At 28.8% G+C, this 15,825-nt stretch overlaps 2 protein-coding genes and 1 pseudogene across 2 annotated transcripts; 2 read left to right on the forward strand and 1 right to left on the reverse strand.

The window, feature by feature from the left end:
* Positions 1–249: 249 nt before the first annotated feature.
* LOC149060608 (uncharacterized) lies at positions 250–790 on the reverse strand (annotated as a pseudogene).
* Positions 791–4,227: 3,437 nt separating this feature from the next.
* LOC107165160 (tektin-2-like) lies at positions 4,228–7,979 on the forward strand. The gene is made up of 6 exons (XM_015513259.2): positions 4,228–4,430; positions 4,488–4,704; positions 5,531–5,745; positions 6,069–6,291; positions 6,368–6,591; positions 6,663–7,979. Exons 1-6 carry the CDS (start codon positions 4,228–4,230, stop codon positions 6,793–6,795), a joined length of 1,215 nt encoding a protein of 404 aa, XP_015368745.2. The 3' UTR covers positions 6,796–7,979.
* A 4,477-nt stretch (positions 7,980–12,456) lies between these two features.
* On the forward strand, positions 12,457–15,278 carry LOC107165154 (mannose-P-dolichol utilization defect 1 protein homolog). The gene is made up of 5 exons (XM_015513254.2): positions 12,457–12,925; positions 13,799–13,864; positions 14,110–14,242; positions 14,329–14,533; positions 14,603–15,278. The coding sequence occupies exons 1-5, from the start codon at positions 12,829–12,831 to the stop codon at positions 14,852–14,854; spliced, it is 753 nt and encodes a 250-aa protein (XP_015368740.1). The 5' UTR covers positions 12,457–12,828; the 3' UTR covers positions 14,855–15,278.
* The last annotated feature ends 547 nt before the right edge of the window (positions 15,279–15,825 follow it).

The raw sequence follows: 15,825 nt of genomic DNA on the forward strand, positions 1-15,825 counted from the left end.
GATTTTTTTTAATAGGCATTTAAAAAAAAAAAAACAGGAAAATCGAAAATTTCAATTGTCCATAAATAGCTTAAAAAGTCCAAAAAATTTGAAAATGTTATCCTACTTCGAAAATTACAAGTATTTACAATGATTCGTTTTTGAGTTACAGAAAAATAAAAAAAAACCGATTTTGTCGAAAACTGATTATGAGTAAAAATTTCCATTTTTTCGTTACTTTTTTAAGGTTTTTCCTGACGTTTTTAAAAACTACTTGAAATGTTCGCTGAATACGCGATGCTTAACAATGAAGTTCATGAGTGATTTTAACTTTCTTTTGAACACCTTTGCTATAATGTCATGGTGATTAATGCGTAATTGGCCATTAAATAATTCTTGTCAAATTTCCGTTCACTGTGGATTACATGTGACGTTATAAACAAATCTGGTGTGCCATAATGACGTTCATACGATATAGTATCTTAAGCGTATTCATGCATATGTTGCGGACTTCCAACGTATTTTGATGGGACAATAGTTATTCTACCTACATTCTGAGGATTTCCACCATCATTAATGGAATTCCATAGATGAATTGATTCTTCAGAACGCAGTTTTGACTGGTTCAACCAGATCAATTTCAATCGCTCAGTTTGAACTTTCACGTACATATTATGCACAACATATTCATGGAAAAGATGCCAACATTTTAAGATATGATTGTTCTTATTTTCCCGAACCATGAATAATAATTCATTTAACTAACTTATCTATTATTCTTGGAACCTCTAACTATATTTATCAACTTCATTGAAAAATTAAATCCATCTTCACCTTGCCAAAATAAGATAGGATATTGTATCGGTTTACTTTTGACTCCCAAAGTATCAACTAGATGAATTTTTCTTTTCAAAAAGGGACTGAAGTCAAAAACCATACCATTATTTCTACACAAAAACGTGATGACAGACATTAGACACACACACAAAATTAAACATACATAATTCAAAATCAATACATTCCTCACTTCATTCAAAATTTAAAACTAATTTCTTACTATTTAAATGCTTGTTAAAATAAATTGTAATATGGTTGGATTCAAACTTTTGAATTTTGAGGGACTACGTTCTCCCATTAATAAATATCGATTTAAATTAGAAGTTTAGGTATGATTCAAAATATAAAACTGGAATTTCTCTATCGGCCATTGTGTCAGGGACAGAGGTGGCTTGAGTCTGCAAAAGTGCCGTGAGCTACATATTACAATCAATAACCCCACCCCCCTACCGCCACCATAAAAAAGAATTTACTCAAAGTTATGTCAATTTCTACTCATATAATAACTATACTATTTATTACACTATTACAAATTTAAAAGTCATTGTAAGTATCTTAATTACATGGCTACATCCCTACTTTTAATTGTTTGTTATATTTTTATGTTTCACTATTACATTTTAGTTTGTTTTGCTGTTACGGCATTTCAATATTTACATTCTAAATAATTATAAGACTTAGATTAAGTTACATATTTGTTTAGCATACAGCCGTGCATAGTAGATACATAATAACCCACTTTCGAGCCAGGAGCAATCTCTCCTGGTATTCTTAAAACATACTGCCCCGGGTCAGAAATGTTGATGTACCAATGCCCAATCGCCTAATCGTTGAGAAGGAATTAAGAATATAAATAATAATAATTGTTTGTCCAGTACGCTCAACTTATTATAATATTTCTTTTACTCTTTATATTTAATCTCATATAAAATAATAAGCATATTATTTAAGTAAATTTAGACAAGGTACTATAGGCGAAAGCCAATCACACAAAGTTGAGTCTGACGCGGGCCCTCGTAATAGCCGTTTGAATTCAAACGGCCTTTGCGCGGAAACCCGCGCAATTACTTCTCTTTTCAACCGCCAATCGACGACGGACGACACCGACACGCGATAAGCGCACCAGGAACAGTCGATCCGTCGAGACTCCGAACCGGTCGACAGTAGAGTGAGTTCTCAGACCGACACTGAACGACACAGTACGCTCCTCACCACCCCGCTATTTTGATTTTCGTGTTGATCATTTTCTGGCGGTTGTATTTTCAACCACCACAATAAAAAAAATCATAATACCGCGAACTGTTTGTGTTTTTTTTTCACCACTTCCTACACTAGTGACACCACTGATCCACGCGGTATCCGTCCAGGACCGCCACAAGTCGTTATTTCATATTGGATCACGGGTTTATTAGAGATTTGAATAAATTACACTTAAATTATGTTTGTCATAGAGAGTGAGACCTAAGTTGATATCCTAATAAAATTCACTATATAATTTAATAATAATACAATTAATGCTGATACATAACACTATAGAATAAATCCATACAGGTATTAAAACAGGTAATAGTTTTTATTTGTTTAGTGAGGAGGCATACCATAAATATCAAGTAGGTATTATATTTTAGTATATAGTTATATTATATAGTTTATATTTTAAGATATTGAATTTTGTTAATAATATGCAAAAGTGGATTGCCAGAATTGTCCCAGCTTTTATCATAACAATAACATTAAATTTCTTTGAATATATTTCAATTAAGTAAGTAGTGTATATAATATATTGGAACGCTGACGGGCAGAAGTAGTGAATAAGCAGAAGTGTTGAAGAGGAGGAAAATTAATATTTGTTGTGTTCAGAAAAGGCGTAGGTAAGAGAAAAAGCAAAATCAATAGAATAGGTTTTAATAGATAATATATTCAGGTAAGACTTATACTAGGAATGATGTTAGAGTAATATTGGACGAGAAGATGAAAATTAAGGTAGTCGACGTAGGGAGGAAAAGTGATAGAATTATTAGGTTAAGTCGTTAAGTTGATGTATGAAGAGAAAGTACGAAACGTAATAAATGCGTATGCACTACAGGTTGGATGTGAAGAAAGAGAAAAGGAAGAGTTTAGTAAGAGATGGCTGAGATGATACAAATAAGAATACCAGGAAATGAAGATCTGTAATTGGTGGCAATATGAATAGACATCTAGAGTATGAAAGAGTACATAGAGGACATGGTTTTAGTGAGAAGAATAAAGCTGGAAAAAAGTTTAGGATATTGCAGTATCGTATTATATTGCAACAATCAATACGTACTTTAGGAAAAGAGAAGAGCATTATATAATATGTAAAAGTGAAAGGAATAGGTCGCAGATTGATTATTTTATGTGGAAGAGAGACAGCATAGATTGATAATGGAAGTATGGTGTAATGTAAAGAAGGTGAGTATATTAAATTAAAAAAAGGAAGACCAGAAAGAAGAAGAGAATTAGGTGGTGGAAATTAATAGGAAATAAAGAAAAGGAGCTTATAAAGATAATAAAAGAAAAAGTTGTGTGGAATGTCAAGTAAGATATAAATGAGGCTTGGAGAAAGATGGTCATTTGTATTAAGAATATAGCAAAAGAGGTTGTTGGTGAAACCAAAAGTATTTTTCCAGATTCAGAGAGTAGTTGCAGGTTAGGTTAAGTTAGGTAAAAGCAATTTAATACCGTATATAGTTTTAACAGATTATAGCAGAGGTATTCAAACTTTTTCATCCCATGGCTTCTTTTGGTGTTCACAATATTTTTACGACTCCCAAATTATTATTAAAAATTGAAACAACACACAGATACAATATGTTATATGGGTGATAATAGCAGTGACTTTAGTACTAGAAATAAAACTTAAAATGGTCGTGTCGTTAGGTGTGTCGTTTTCATTTCCATAATATTTGAAAATAATATTTAAAAAAATTATTATACAAGACCTATGTATCATGTTGGTTATTTGGTGCTTTGACGCGGCTATCCCTTTGTAAACTCTGGGGCTGCCCTTAGGAGCCGTGACACACAGTTTGAATACCTCTGGATTGTAGCTAAGTTTTGTTGTTGGTCTCTCAAAATTACTGTTATATTTCATTATAAAATAAATTGAATGACTTTTTTTCTTTCATTTTGATTAGATATATAGGGTTTCCGATATAATATTAATATAATAATAACCATGGGGACAATTTTTATGTTATAATAATACAATTAAAAATCATTTTTTTTATTCAAATAATTTTATTTACAAGTTATATTTTTATTATTTTTAATTGATTTCTAACAATAATTGATTTAAATGTATATGGTCTACCTGCCTTGTTCATACTGTATAATAGATCTTTGGTCTTATAGCTTAAATAATTAACTAGGTATCAAATATAATACACTATGTCTATAGTTACCTTTGAAAAACCTGTACCAAAAATATCAGAGTCTGATTGGAATTACAAATTAATTGAATTAAGACAATCTTGTGACAGAAGCAGGCGTTGTGCATTTACATTGGGAAATGAATCACATAGATTAAGGAATGAGACCGATCTCACTACGTATTGGGGTGCATGCCGTACTAATTCTAATATCGTTGATAGGTATACATTTTATAATAATTTTAAGTAATAAGGCTAATATTATTTTATTTATCTTAGACAAAGTGAAATAACACGCTGGAAAATTAAAATTGAATTATGTTCAACATACTTACAAAAAGAAATTGAGCAGTTGAAAATTGAAAAGAAAGAAAATGAGAAAGCAATAGAATTTCAAAATTTAAACTTTGCAGTTACCAATCATTGCTTAAGTATAAGAGATGAAAAAAATGGTGAAGATTTATGCTATGATATTGCTTCTGCTGAACTAAAACAAGTATGCATTATATAGTTACAATACTATATGTGGCCATGAATTTATTTAAATAATTTAATTTTTTTTCACATGATTAATGAACAAAATCTTTTATTATTAATAATGTTAATGGTGCCAACTAATTATTTTCAACTTATATCTACATTAAAAATTATTTTTTTTTTTTTTTTGCTATTGTATTTAATGTTTCGTCTATTAAGTAGGCACAATCTACTGACAAAATATTATATACTGATAAACACTCATTTCCAATTATAATACAATGATATGTTTTTAAGTGTTTTAATCTTGAAAAGGAACGCTCAAATGCTGCAGATGTAGAGACCAGTTATCAGTAGAGTTGAAACATTTTCAACAGTGTTTACGTTTTGGTAAACATTTGCATCATATGTATTCAAAATATTTATTATTTGTTCTACATTTTCACACCATAAGTAATATTTTTCCGATGAGATGAAATTAGAATTTCCCTGGTTTGAGTTTTTAATGATGCTGACATCAATAATATCCGAATCAAAATATAAATTTTTTTATAAGCCTCCTGAAAAAGAGATCAAAATGATTCAATATATATTCCTTAATATGTAAAATAAACGCATTTATACGACATTACTGATGCGCATCGTGTTTCGGCGATAAAATAATATTTAAAACTCTACTTATCTACAAAACAATATTATAATATTTTTGAATAATGCGTAGTTGATATCAAAATATTTAATTTTGATTTAAACTATAAAATATTACGATTTTATTCGCCAGTTTAGAAATATGGACCTTCCTGATAGGTACCTGTATTTGATTATAATATATCAAGTTTGTTTAGGAGCAATTGGCTTTGGAGACGATGAAAACAATGTTGGCTGAAATATGTCAAAAAGCTTGGGAACAAATTAATAAGTTAGAAGAATTACAAATGAATGTCATCAATGACTTAGAAAACAAAAATAATACAATAGAAATAGATAGTGAATTGTTGAAAATGACAAAAGACTCAGAAAATATCTCCCTTAAACCAAATCCACTTAAAATTCCAAAACAGTAAGTATACCTACTTGAGTTCAAACACTATAACATGTAAAGTATTGTATATTTTATATCCTAGATCTTAACTAGTTTAATAACTAATTATGTATTTAAAAACGAAGTAGGTCCTACAAAATAGCTTTAAGTAAATATTCATCTATATTCTAAATATGAGGATATTTATATATTTATTAAATTATTAGTGTAAAACTAAAAATTTGTTTATTTTTAATGAAGACTTTCTTTATTTTTTTAAATTGAATTTAATCATTACGTTGTTTTTAAACTAAAAACTAATAAATATAGGTATTTAACTTTAAATTATATATAATTTTTAGAATTAATACATACGAAAAGTGGCTGCAACAGTCTATTAATTTAATGCAAAGTATTGAACATGAATTGTTAAGTTCAGAAAAGTTGCGCGAACAAATGTATTTGTTACGACATAAAACTAAAAGTGATATGGTAGCTCTCAATGAAAAAGTCAATTTTGGTCTCAGAAAACAGATTTACAACATAGAAAGAGCTAAATATGAATTAGAATGGCAAAAAAAGAATGTATGGCAGTGTTGAATTTCTATAGCACAATATAATATAATGGGTTCCTGATATAAAGGGTTTTTACTTTTTATAGATGATATTAGATAAGGAGACACTGTTAAAAGAAATAAATAAACTCGAAGATGCTTTACATAGAAAATTAAATTCGAAAAAGTTGATTGAGACACGGCACGAAGAAAGATTGTATAGAGATGGAGTTGAACTATGTCTTGATAAACCTACAGTCGGATTACAGGAAGAAAATTTTCTACTCGATAATTCTACCAAAATGTTGAGCAACAAGCTAAATCAAACAAAGTAATACATACCTGATAGATTAATTAAATAAAAAATATACCTATATTATGACCAATGTTTTTTTTTTACAGAGCAATGCATACTATACTTTCAGAGCACATGAATTTGATAAACGAACAATTAAGAAACAAAACTCATGCGTTAAATGTCGACCAGAAATGCCTAGAGTACAGAATACAGTTAGAAGATCCAGATCGTAATTAAAGACCACAAATAACAATGGTACGAGTAAATAAAAATATTCAATAGAATGACAAAGAAGATATTGATTGTTTTTTAATGTTATTGAAATTTATAATGGTCTTTATGAAAAAATGTATAAGGTGTATCTTATACTACAACATATATCTATTGTCAGTGTTTGATGTGTCAAATTTAGTGTTGGCTGTTGGTGTGAACTTAGTGGTGGTTTTGGAGAATTGTTTATAACTTTTTACGAATGTCTAACAAATTGTAAAAACTTACCAACAAACGTCTAACATAATTGATGGATAGGTTTAAGTAAATTTTGCCACATGAGTGCCGCTAAGTTCACAAACGTTAACCCACGGCCCTCGTTGTTAATTTATATGTCCCACGAATATAATGTATGACTTATATAAAAAGTATGAACTCAGATACTATGGAGTGAAAACCGTAGCTAAAAAACTTTTGTTAATAGATACCTTGTGTAAAAACCTACCATTTATGGACTTAAACTAATTCTTGTGTGTTAAAACCAGACATGGGAGAATGATATTATGCATTTCCAAGAAAGATTGAGGTTGTGAAACAAGGGTAATGTTGGGATGGTTGAGGATATATTTCTATACCAGATGGCAAATGAGGAAGCAGTAAACCTCTTTTTAGATTGAGCCAAAGATTGGATGTGGAAGTCCTAATGTTAGGTATAAAGTCAGATCATGGAATTTTTGTACTTAAATTACCTGCGGGAGAGAGAGGAATTTTTAAACTTATCAGCGACTTCATTTCTCGCAATTACAGTATGGCCTGGTGTTCTTGTGACATATAATGAATGTTAGTGCCAGATTCCATTAGAGAATACATATAAAATATGTCCAATACTGATTATGAGCGGAGAAATATCCGATTTTAAAATATTATAGGATGAAACTATATTGAGTGTTTCAATTACATCAAAGCATTCAGCTGTGGAAGAATATACTTCGGAGGAATATTATTAGAGGACGAAATGTGAAATAACGTGATATAAAATGCATATTCCGCTGATACGGAAATGATAGACTCCAGGCGCGGATCCAGAAAAATTTAACAGGGGGTGCTCAAAAAAAAAAAATTGTTACACCTTACTATTTATTTAAATATTACCATTTACTATTTGATTTATTAGTGCTAACTTTTTTTCCATAATAATTGTTATCGGTGCTTTCCGCCGTCGACGCGTGTTGTTACATACGAGTATACTTCGAAAACAATTAAAAATAATAGTTATTATTGTCGTATGTGACGGTGATAAAGAAAAGCACCGATATTATTATTATTATTTTTATTTTGAAAAATAACAAATAATTTAATTTATAACATAAATTTATTTTGTTGGTGGCTAAATGACAGGGGGTGCCCGAGCACCCATAGCCCCCCCTGAATCCGCGCCTGATAGACTCATCAGTTAAAATTAGGATGAAGAACGGGAAAGTGACATGGATAAAATCAAGAATGATATTGTTTGCATAATTAGGTTTGCAAATAATAAAAATGTTCTGGTGTGATTTAGAAAGTTTCTATTTAGACGAGTGATGGGAGTAAAAGGTAAAGATTAGAAATTAGTTCTGTATACTGGAGTACTGGAGTTTTGTTAGTTTCGACGATAGGTATGTGGCTGCTAGAGACTATATTATGCTCTCCCAGCTTGTTATTATTATTATCACATTAGGTATAAAGAATAAGTTTATAATCATAAAAAAATAACACTTTATTTATAATGAAGTTAGTAATAGTATGGCCAGTATGGGCTATCCAAATATAATTTTAGAAACCGAAGTGTAGTTTATAGTGTTTATACTTTAGTATCATATAATAGGATAACATAAATTGTTTTGTTTTGTTTGTAGTTCTGTATAGTTTTTGACAAAATATAAATTTAAACTTTTTAAACTTATGTTCTTATTTATATGTTCATTAAAAATACTTATTTTGATTTACTACATTATAATATTGGTTGTTATTTTAAAGTTTTATATTACCTACCAAACTTTTAAAATTATCGAGAGCACCTGTGCAATACTCTGTCCTCTAGCATTATACGTAAAACTACTATTATATATTTGCTTTGTAACCGCAGTTTGTGTAAACTAAACTTGTTATTTTCCAAATTAAATACCTTATATTGTTTGAGTAATACAATTTCTTTATTCACTAATTAATCTCTAACCTGTCGCAGTAGAGTAGTTATATTTTTCAACTAATTGTTTTATTAAGTAATAGGTTAAAAATTACTTCCTAGCGCTTTAATATTGCTAAACAACTTAACTACAAATGGCCTTAATTAGTGTATTACTGATTCAGCTTCTATAATGCCTCTAAATCGAATATTATGCATTGTAAATTTACAACGATGTGTTGATTATTCTGTCTGTCATCATCTTTTGGGCCAGTAAAAATAGTTCGATATTCTACTTCTTCATCTTTCATGTTAGATTAGGTGAATTTTTTTTGTATGGTGTCATCACTTGTCAGAAATTCATAACAGTAAATATATATTTAAAAAAGCGGGCGAGTGGATGCCTAGCTGCAGCTGTAAAGTAAGTTACAAATGGGTTAATGTATTTGACATTTGAATTCAATGATAACATATCATTGGATAAGAAACACGATTCTGAGCGGAGACGGTTTGTCAGCTTAGGATATTTCATACTACATTAATTACTAATATTGTTATCAGTGACGTATTTATTGTGGTGGCGTTGAGGGGTGTCCACCCCACCACCCCACCACCACAAATATTTGAAAACTTCAAATTTTAAATATATCCGTAATTTAATCATTTTAGTTTGTTTATTAAAAAAATAAAGTTTAACGAAAAAAAATCATATAATTCTGTAATAGTTTAATATGATTTCAATAAGTTAATAAAAACTTAATAATACGAGTTAGTTAATAAAGAGTATTTTATACTAATTTATAAAATCATTTCACTATTATGACACCCCCTCCTCAAATAAGTTTGTAATTACGCTACTGATTATTATAATTGAAAAAAATGTAGGTATACCTACCTATAAAATAAATTTCCCGATTAATGGAATCAAATTCATTATGTAGGTACCTGACTCACTCAGTCATTCATAATAGGTGTGTTGGTGTGTACAATTTATTATAAAGTATTAATATAATTCATTAACTACTAAAATTATAATATAAAGTATACTCTAGAAATGTCATGTACCCACGAATAATATTTTTAAATTACAATAATATAACTAAAATTATTATTCTTGATTATTTATAATGTAAATTCATCCAAATTTGAACTTAAAATAACTATTAAAAAAACTGTATTTGTATAGTTTTTAGATTTTTTTTTGTTGTTGCAGGATTAACTAATTCTTTCTTTCTTTTAATAACTACTTACGTTAAACCTTGTTTTAAGTTTTCAATTAATAAATGTGTTTAAAATTTGAACTTTAAGCGGTTATAAAAAAAAATATGTCTATGTATTATTAATATTTTCCCACTGCTGTTTTATCAATTTATGGGGAACCTTGAATTAAATTTTTAAGTTATTTGACCCAATGAATACAATTTTATATCTCTATTAATAATTTAAATATTTTGAAAATTTTATCTCGTATGAGAAATTGACAAAATAAATATATGGTTTAAGTATCAAGTTTCTGAAGTATTTCCTTTTTGAATAACGACAAAATAAGAATATTAGCACAAGGAAAATTGAGTGAATATCCAATGTTGAACAAATTTAAAATTCATATGTTCATAAAAATTTGATTTGACTTTCCATTAGACATTTTTTATTTGAAAAGAGTAGACAAACACAATGTTATGAAGAATCTTGTATTGATAAATTTTCAAATCTTAGATTCAAGAAAATACATGAATTTAAACTCAAAACAATTTGCACATTTTCGTGTTTTTTAGGTATTTTGTCAAAATTCGAAATTTCAATGCTTATTAAAAAAATTGTGACTGCATTTTTAGTATTTTTTAACTACCATTATAGGTAGCAATATATTAGGAAATTTGTATTAATTTTCGAAGCTTTTTTACCAAATGAAAAACATTTTATTAACATTCATAGAAAAAAAAAATAGAAAATAGAAAATGTCTATAAATAACTTTAAAATATTTGAAATATTTAATAAATTTTTAACAAGTATAGAAAATGCTAATATAAACAATCGGTGAACATTTTATGTTATCTTCGGTAATTTTTTACTAGTTATATCAACATCGTTACCAATCGATTTTCTTAAAAACCGATTTTGCGTAAAAATTCCTATTTCACCTTAATTTTTTTTTCTCCCCGTTTGAAAACTACTAGGAATTTTAAATTTTGACCTCTTCAATGCACGAACTAGATTTATTTTCCAACCGGAAAAGCTACTTAAGCCACTAAAGTTGAAAATCAAAGCAGTATTTCGACAACACACACACATCGCTGTAAAATCAATACGTCTATTGCTACGCCCAGAATCTGAAATACATGCAACCAATCAATAGATACCAGTGATACCACATTATTTGCTCAGCTCAGAAATTAATATGAGTATCAAATGTCAAATAATAACAAATGTTTTAATATAGACTATCATCAGGGTTTGACATTCACATTCATAGAGTTTAAAATTGAATGTATTAGCACTCAACATTCAATTTTTCAAAAAGAATACATTCATACTTGCATTCTTTTCTTAAAAGAATGCATTCTTAACCACATTCATGTGAAAAAATGTTTTATTTTATTTGAATAAAAAATAATATATTAATTTATTTTTTGTGTTTAACGAGGCATTTTATGTATTGCATGAACCATATCAATAAACGAGGTAGGTATAGCAAATTGAAATAACGCACATTTTAAACATTAACTGCATTGACAATATTATATAATATTGTATATATATATAAATAAATAAAATATTAAAAATAATTATTATTTGTTATTGTGGTTGAAACTGAGACGATAATATTTTAATCTTGCCGCAGATTATGTAGATAGTAGATAGACTCTAGTAAAAACTATTTTTTGGTATTAAAAATATAATATTAATATATTTTCCATGTGATTAGAAAAAGAATGCATAATTACATTCAATTTCCATTCATATTTGTTTGAGAAATAAATGCATTCACAATCATAATTCATAATGTAAAAATTGAATGTACTCATGAATTGAAAAATGAATGCATTCAAACCCTGACTATCATAGTACCATGGAGTATAGCTAGGCCATGGTGTGAAATAAAATTCTAGAATAATGGTATTTTTATTTCACAGTGCAAATAGTGCAATACTGCATAGTAAAATATAATCGATAACAACAATCCGCCATCCGCGTCCGGACCGCGTATTTTGTGTACGGCGCTTGGCCGCCCGGCGACGCATGAGACAGACCGGATATTTTGTAGGCCTTGTTAATATGTGGGACACTCGGTCACACCCCAATCGGTCTTATTGTCGCGGTAGTAGGTATGTCGTATTCTCGCCTATGTACAGACTGTGTGTCGTGGCCCGTGGTACGACGACGTGGGTCCACGGTTGTGGTTCGGCGGCGGTGGTAAGGGGAAACATTAACCACCCGTCGCGCATCGGTCGCTCGATTTGTATCGTTCTCGTCGTCGAATGTCGATAAGGCGGAGCGTGAATGTGATAGCGCGCTACGGGAGGCGGTGGTGTTGATTGCCGATGTTGCCGGTCGCTTGCTCGCGTCATCTAAACTTATCTTGCATTATTCATTAAGCGGCGCGCGCTGCTCCTGTTGTCGTCTTTACCCTTTTTTTATTTTTCGCTCCTAAGTACGCCCCCCCTCCACATACCGCTCAAAAGCCGTGAGCTGTGAACTGTTACCGCGTCGGTCGCCGGCCCATGTTAACCGGTGTTCTCCGTCAAGCAGGCAAAAAGGCAAAGCGTCCTACATCGACGACTAACGTCCATTTTTCTCACGCTCCCTCAGCTCTGATCAATCAAAACGTTCCTTCGTTGGATATAGTCCCCTGTCTTGCCGAAACGGCAGAGTGCAGCTCCACAGCTCTCTCGACATGAATCCGTTCGCTGAGCTGTTTCACCGGATCGCCCTGCTCGTCCTCACGCCCAAATGCTACCAAGTGTTTTTCTACGATTTGGATTTCTTCAACGGTAAGTGTGTTACAATTATTATCAACCATACAGCTAGTGTCTCGATTGTGATATTTTTTTATGTTTGCAAACACTCTAAATAAAATTATTTTTTTTACTATATTATTAGTTTATTACTGATCAATATATTTATCCGATAACTGTGTGAGCATAATCAGTTTCTCACGCCATGGTTAAGGTGTTTATTTGTATAGTCATCATGACATTATACAATATACAGTGATTATACATTTAATATTTATGCTTATTTATACCCATCTTGTTGGATATTTGTATGTATTTACTAATCATCATTACATACAAAGATTGTTTACTGATTATTTTATAATTTCTTTTATAATCTTAAATTAAAATAACTAGTCACATATGTTTTTGATGGAAAATTATTATGTACCTAGATTATTATTATTATTTACTATAGGTGCCTACTACATAGGTAGATAGTTAATATTTATATTTTTTATCTTACTCGTAAGCTATAATCATGGCTATTAAATTATTTTATCATTTTAGAATGAATATCTAGGCGAACTTGAGTCAGTTATGATTGTCTAATAGCTATAATTATATTTGTTTGAGAATTCAAATTATAAACTTTTTAAAAATTATATTAGATTTGTTTCATTGTTGAATTATGATCATGGGACAACTAAACACTTTACAACTACATAAAATGAATACTATTCAAATGTAATCTACAGAATAATTATTGTAATCTCTCTTACTTATATTTGCATTTATATTAATAACTATATTTTAGTTTAAGATAATGTGTATTTGTAAGAGTTTAAAATAACTTTTTATAGAATAATTATTATAAAATACTATTATTTCAATTCTAAACTAAACATTAATATTATCTTTTTTTTTCAGGTACTTGTATAAGATCTGCTCTCAGTAAATGTCTTGGATTCGGAATAGTTGGTGGATCTCTTTTAGGTGATAATCATTATTCATTAACTCTAATTTATGTATTATTATATAACTGTTTGTTATGAATTAGTATAACTTAATATTGTCTATAAGGTTATGTGTAAAGTATAAAAATAAAATATTTCATATATATTATATACTACAGGTAAAAAAAAATTTACATAACTACATAACTATACTATGCAAAAATATAATTTTAATGTCATTAAGGTTTAGCATTAAAAAATTAATAAATATTATTTGATTTTCAGTTAAACTTCCACAAGTGATCAAAGTATGGCAAAGCAAAAGTGCTGTTGGAATTAGTTTGGTAAATGTTTGCATGGATCTCTTTGCTGTCACATCAAATGTTGTATATAGCTATACTAGTCAATTTCCATTCAGGTGAATACATTTATTATTTTGACAATTCAAATTTGTTTATTGTGTTTATTTATGTGTTGTGTGTTGATAATTTATTTATTTTATAGCTCATGGGGCGATTCATTATTCATACTATTCCAAACATTACTAATTGTAATATTAGTTTTCTACTACAACATATCTAAGAGGGCAGCTAGTGCTTTTGCATTTATTTATTGCTCATTATTGTTCCTTCTTGTATCTGATATTGTTCCCAATTCTTTCCTCTGGAACGCACAGTTTATCAGTATACCTTTAATGTTTTATGGCAAGGTAAATATACAAAATAAAAACTCAAAAATAATTATTGTTATTAAAATGTAATATTTTTTTCCTCTATAGATGACTCAAGGCTATGTGAATTTCAAAAATAAAAGTACAGGACAATTGTCAATGGCTACATCCATTCTTTTATTTTTAGGATCATCTGTACGAGTGTTCACATCCGTACAAGAAACTGGAGATAACCTTTTAATTTGGAGTTTTGCTCTTGCATCTATTGCTAACTTTATAATTGTTACTCAGTTTTATTGCTATAAATCAGGGTCACCTGTTAAGACTAAAAAAAAAACAAAAAAGAATAAAAGAGCATAAATAACATAAACAGCATGCCATGTATATCTAACAATCACATGTTTTTACAATTAAAATAGTGTTATAGTAGAAATATAATAACCAAGTTATTGATTTATCTTTAAAGTAAATCTTCTAATCAATTACTCAAGTGGTATGTTTATACATAAATTCTTTCTAAAAAATATTTAGATATAAAGTTTAATTTATAACATTTCGTTAATGTTTCAGTATACTCTGATAATATTTAATTTTGGATTGGAAATTATTAATTATTTATCATTATTTGAACATAGTGTGGAAGTATTTGTAAAATTTTAATTTGTTACTTGTAACCAGATCTCAAATTATATTTGATAAAATTCAGATAACTGATTGAAAATTAGATATTTCCATGAGTGTATTTCATTTTAATCCATAGTGTACAAAATGGTTGATAATGTAATTCTCTAAAATGAGGAGTAGGGTTTCTTTATGCTGTATGTTTTATGTGGACAATTAATTTTATTTAATATTTAAACCTCTATTATAATAATTAAATAAAATACCATTTTTAAAAGTGTTCTCAAAAAAATCCATTAAAAAATAAAACATGATAATAATATCATTTTAGTGTTAAACATTTTTAATTCCATGGAATTTAAATAATATTATTCAACGTAATTAACACTGTAATAGATTTTCTATTACAAAAATAAAAGAAATCATGAAATATATTAAATATTTTTAAAAATAAATACATTGAAATTCCAAACTTTTAACAAATAATTTATCAGTACTAGATAGTTATTGAATTAATAATTAGGTAAGGCATTTGATAAAGTTATTAATGAAAAACCTAATCAAAACAATTTCAATATTATATTATTACCTAAAGACTGGTAAACATAGGATATTCTTCGATTTTGATTTATATGTAGTGTCATTTATGTAAATTATAGTTTTAAAAATAATTTTAATGTTTATAAAATATAAATTAATCATTATTATTA

Source organism: Diuraphis noxia, unplaced genomic scaffold (assembly GCF_037042655.1).
Source record: "Diuraphis noxia isolate RWA-SAM2 unplaced genomic scaffold, SU_Dnox_SAM2 contig0001, whole genome shotgun sequence".
NCBI classification, from domain to species: Eukaryota; Metazoa; Arthropoda; class Insecta; order Hemiptera; family Aphididae; genus Diuraphis; species Diuraphis noxia.

Coding starts and splice junctions, on each gene's coding strand:
- LOC107165160 (XM_015513259.2), top strand. CDS start 4,228: ATGTCTATAGTTACCTTTGAAAAACCTGTACCAAAAATATCAGAGTCT. Junction 4,705..5,530: donor CTTCTGCTGAACTAAAACAA/GTATGCATTATA, acceptor AAGTTTGTTTAG/GAGCAATTGGCTTTGGAGAC. Junction 6,592..6,662: donor AACAAGCTAAATCAAACAAA/GTAATACATACC, acceptor TTTTTTTTACAG/AGCAATGCATACTATACTTT.
- LOC107165154 (XM_015513254.2), top strand. CDS start 12,829: ATGAATCCGTTCGCTGAGCTGTTTCACCGGATCGCCCTGCTCGTCCTC. Junction 13,865..14,109: donor AGTTGGTGGATCTCTTTTAG/GTGATAATCATT, acceptor TTTGATTTTCAG/TTAAACTTCCACAAGTGATC. Junction 14,243..14,328: donor ACTAGTCAATTTCCATTCAG/GTGAATACATTT, acceptor TTTATTTTATAG/CTCATGGGGCGATTCATTAT.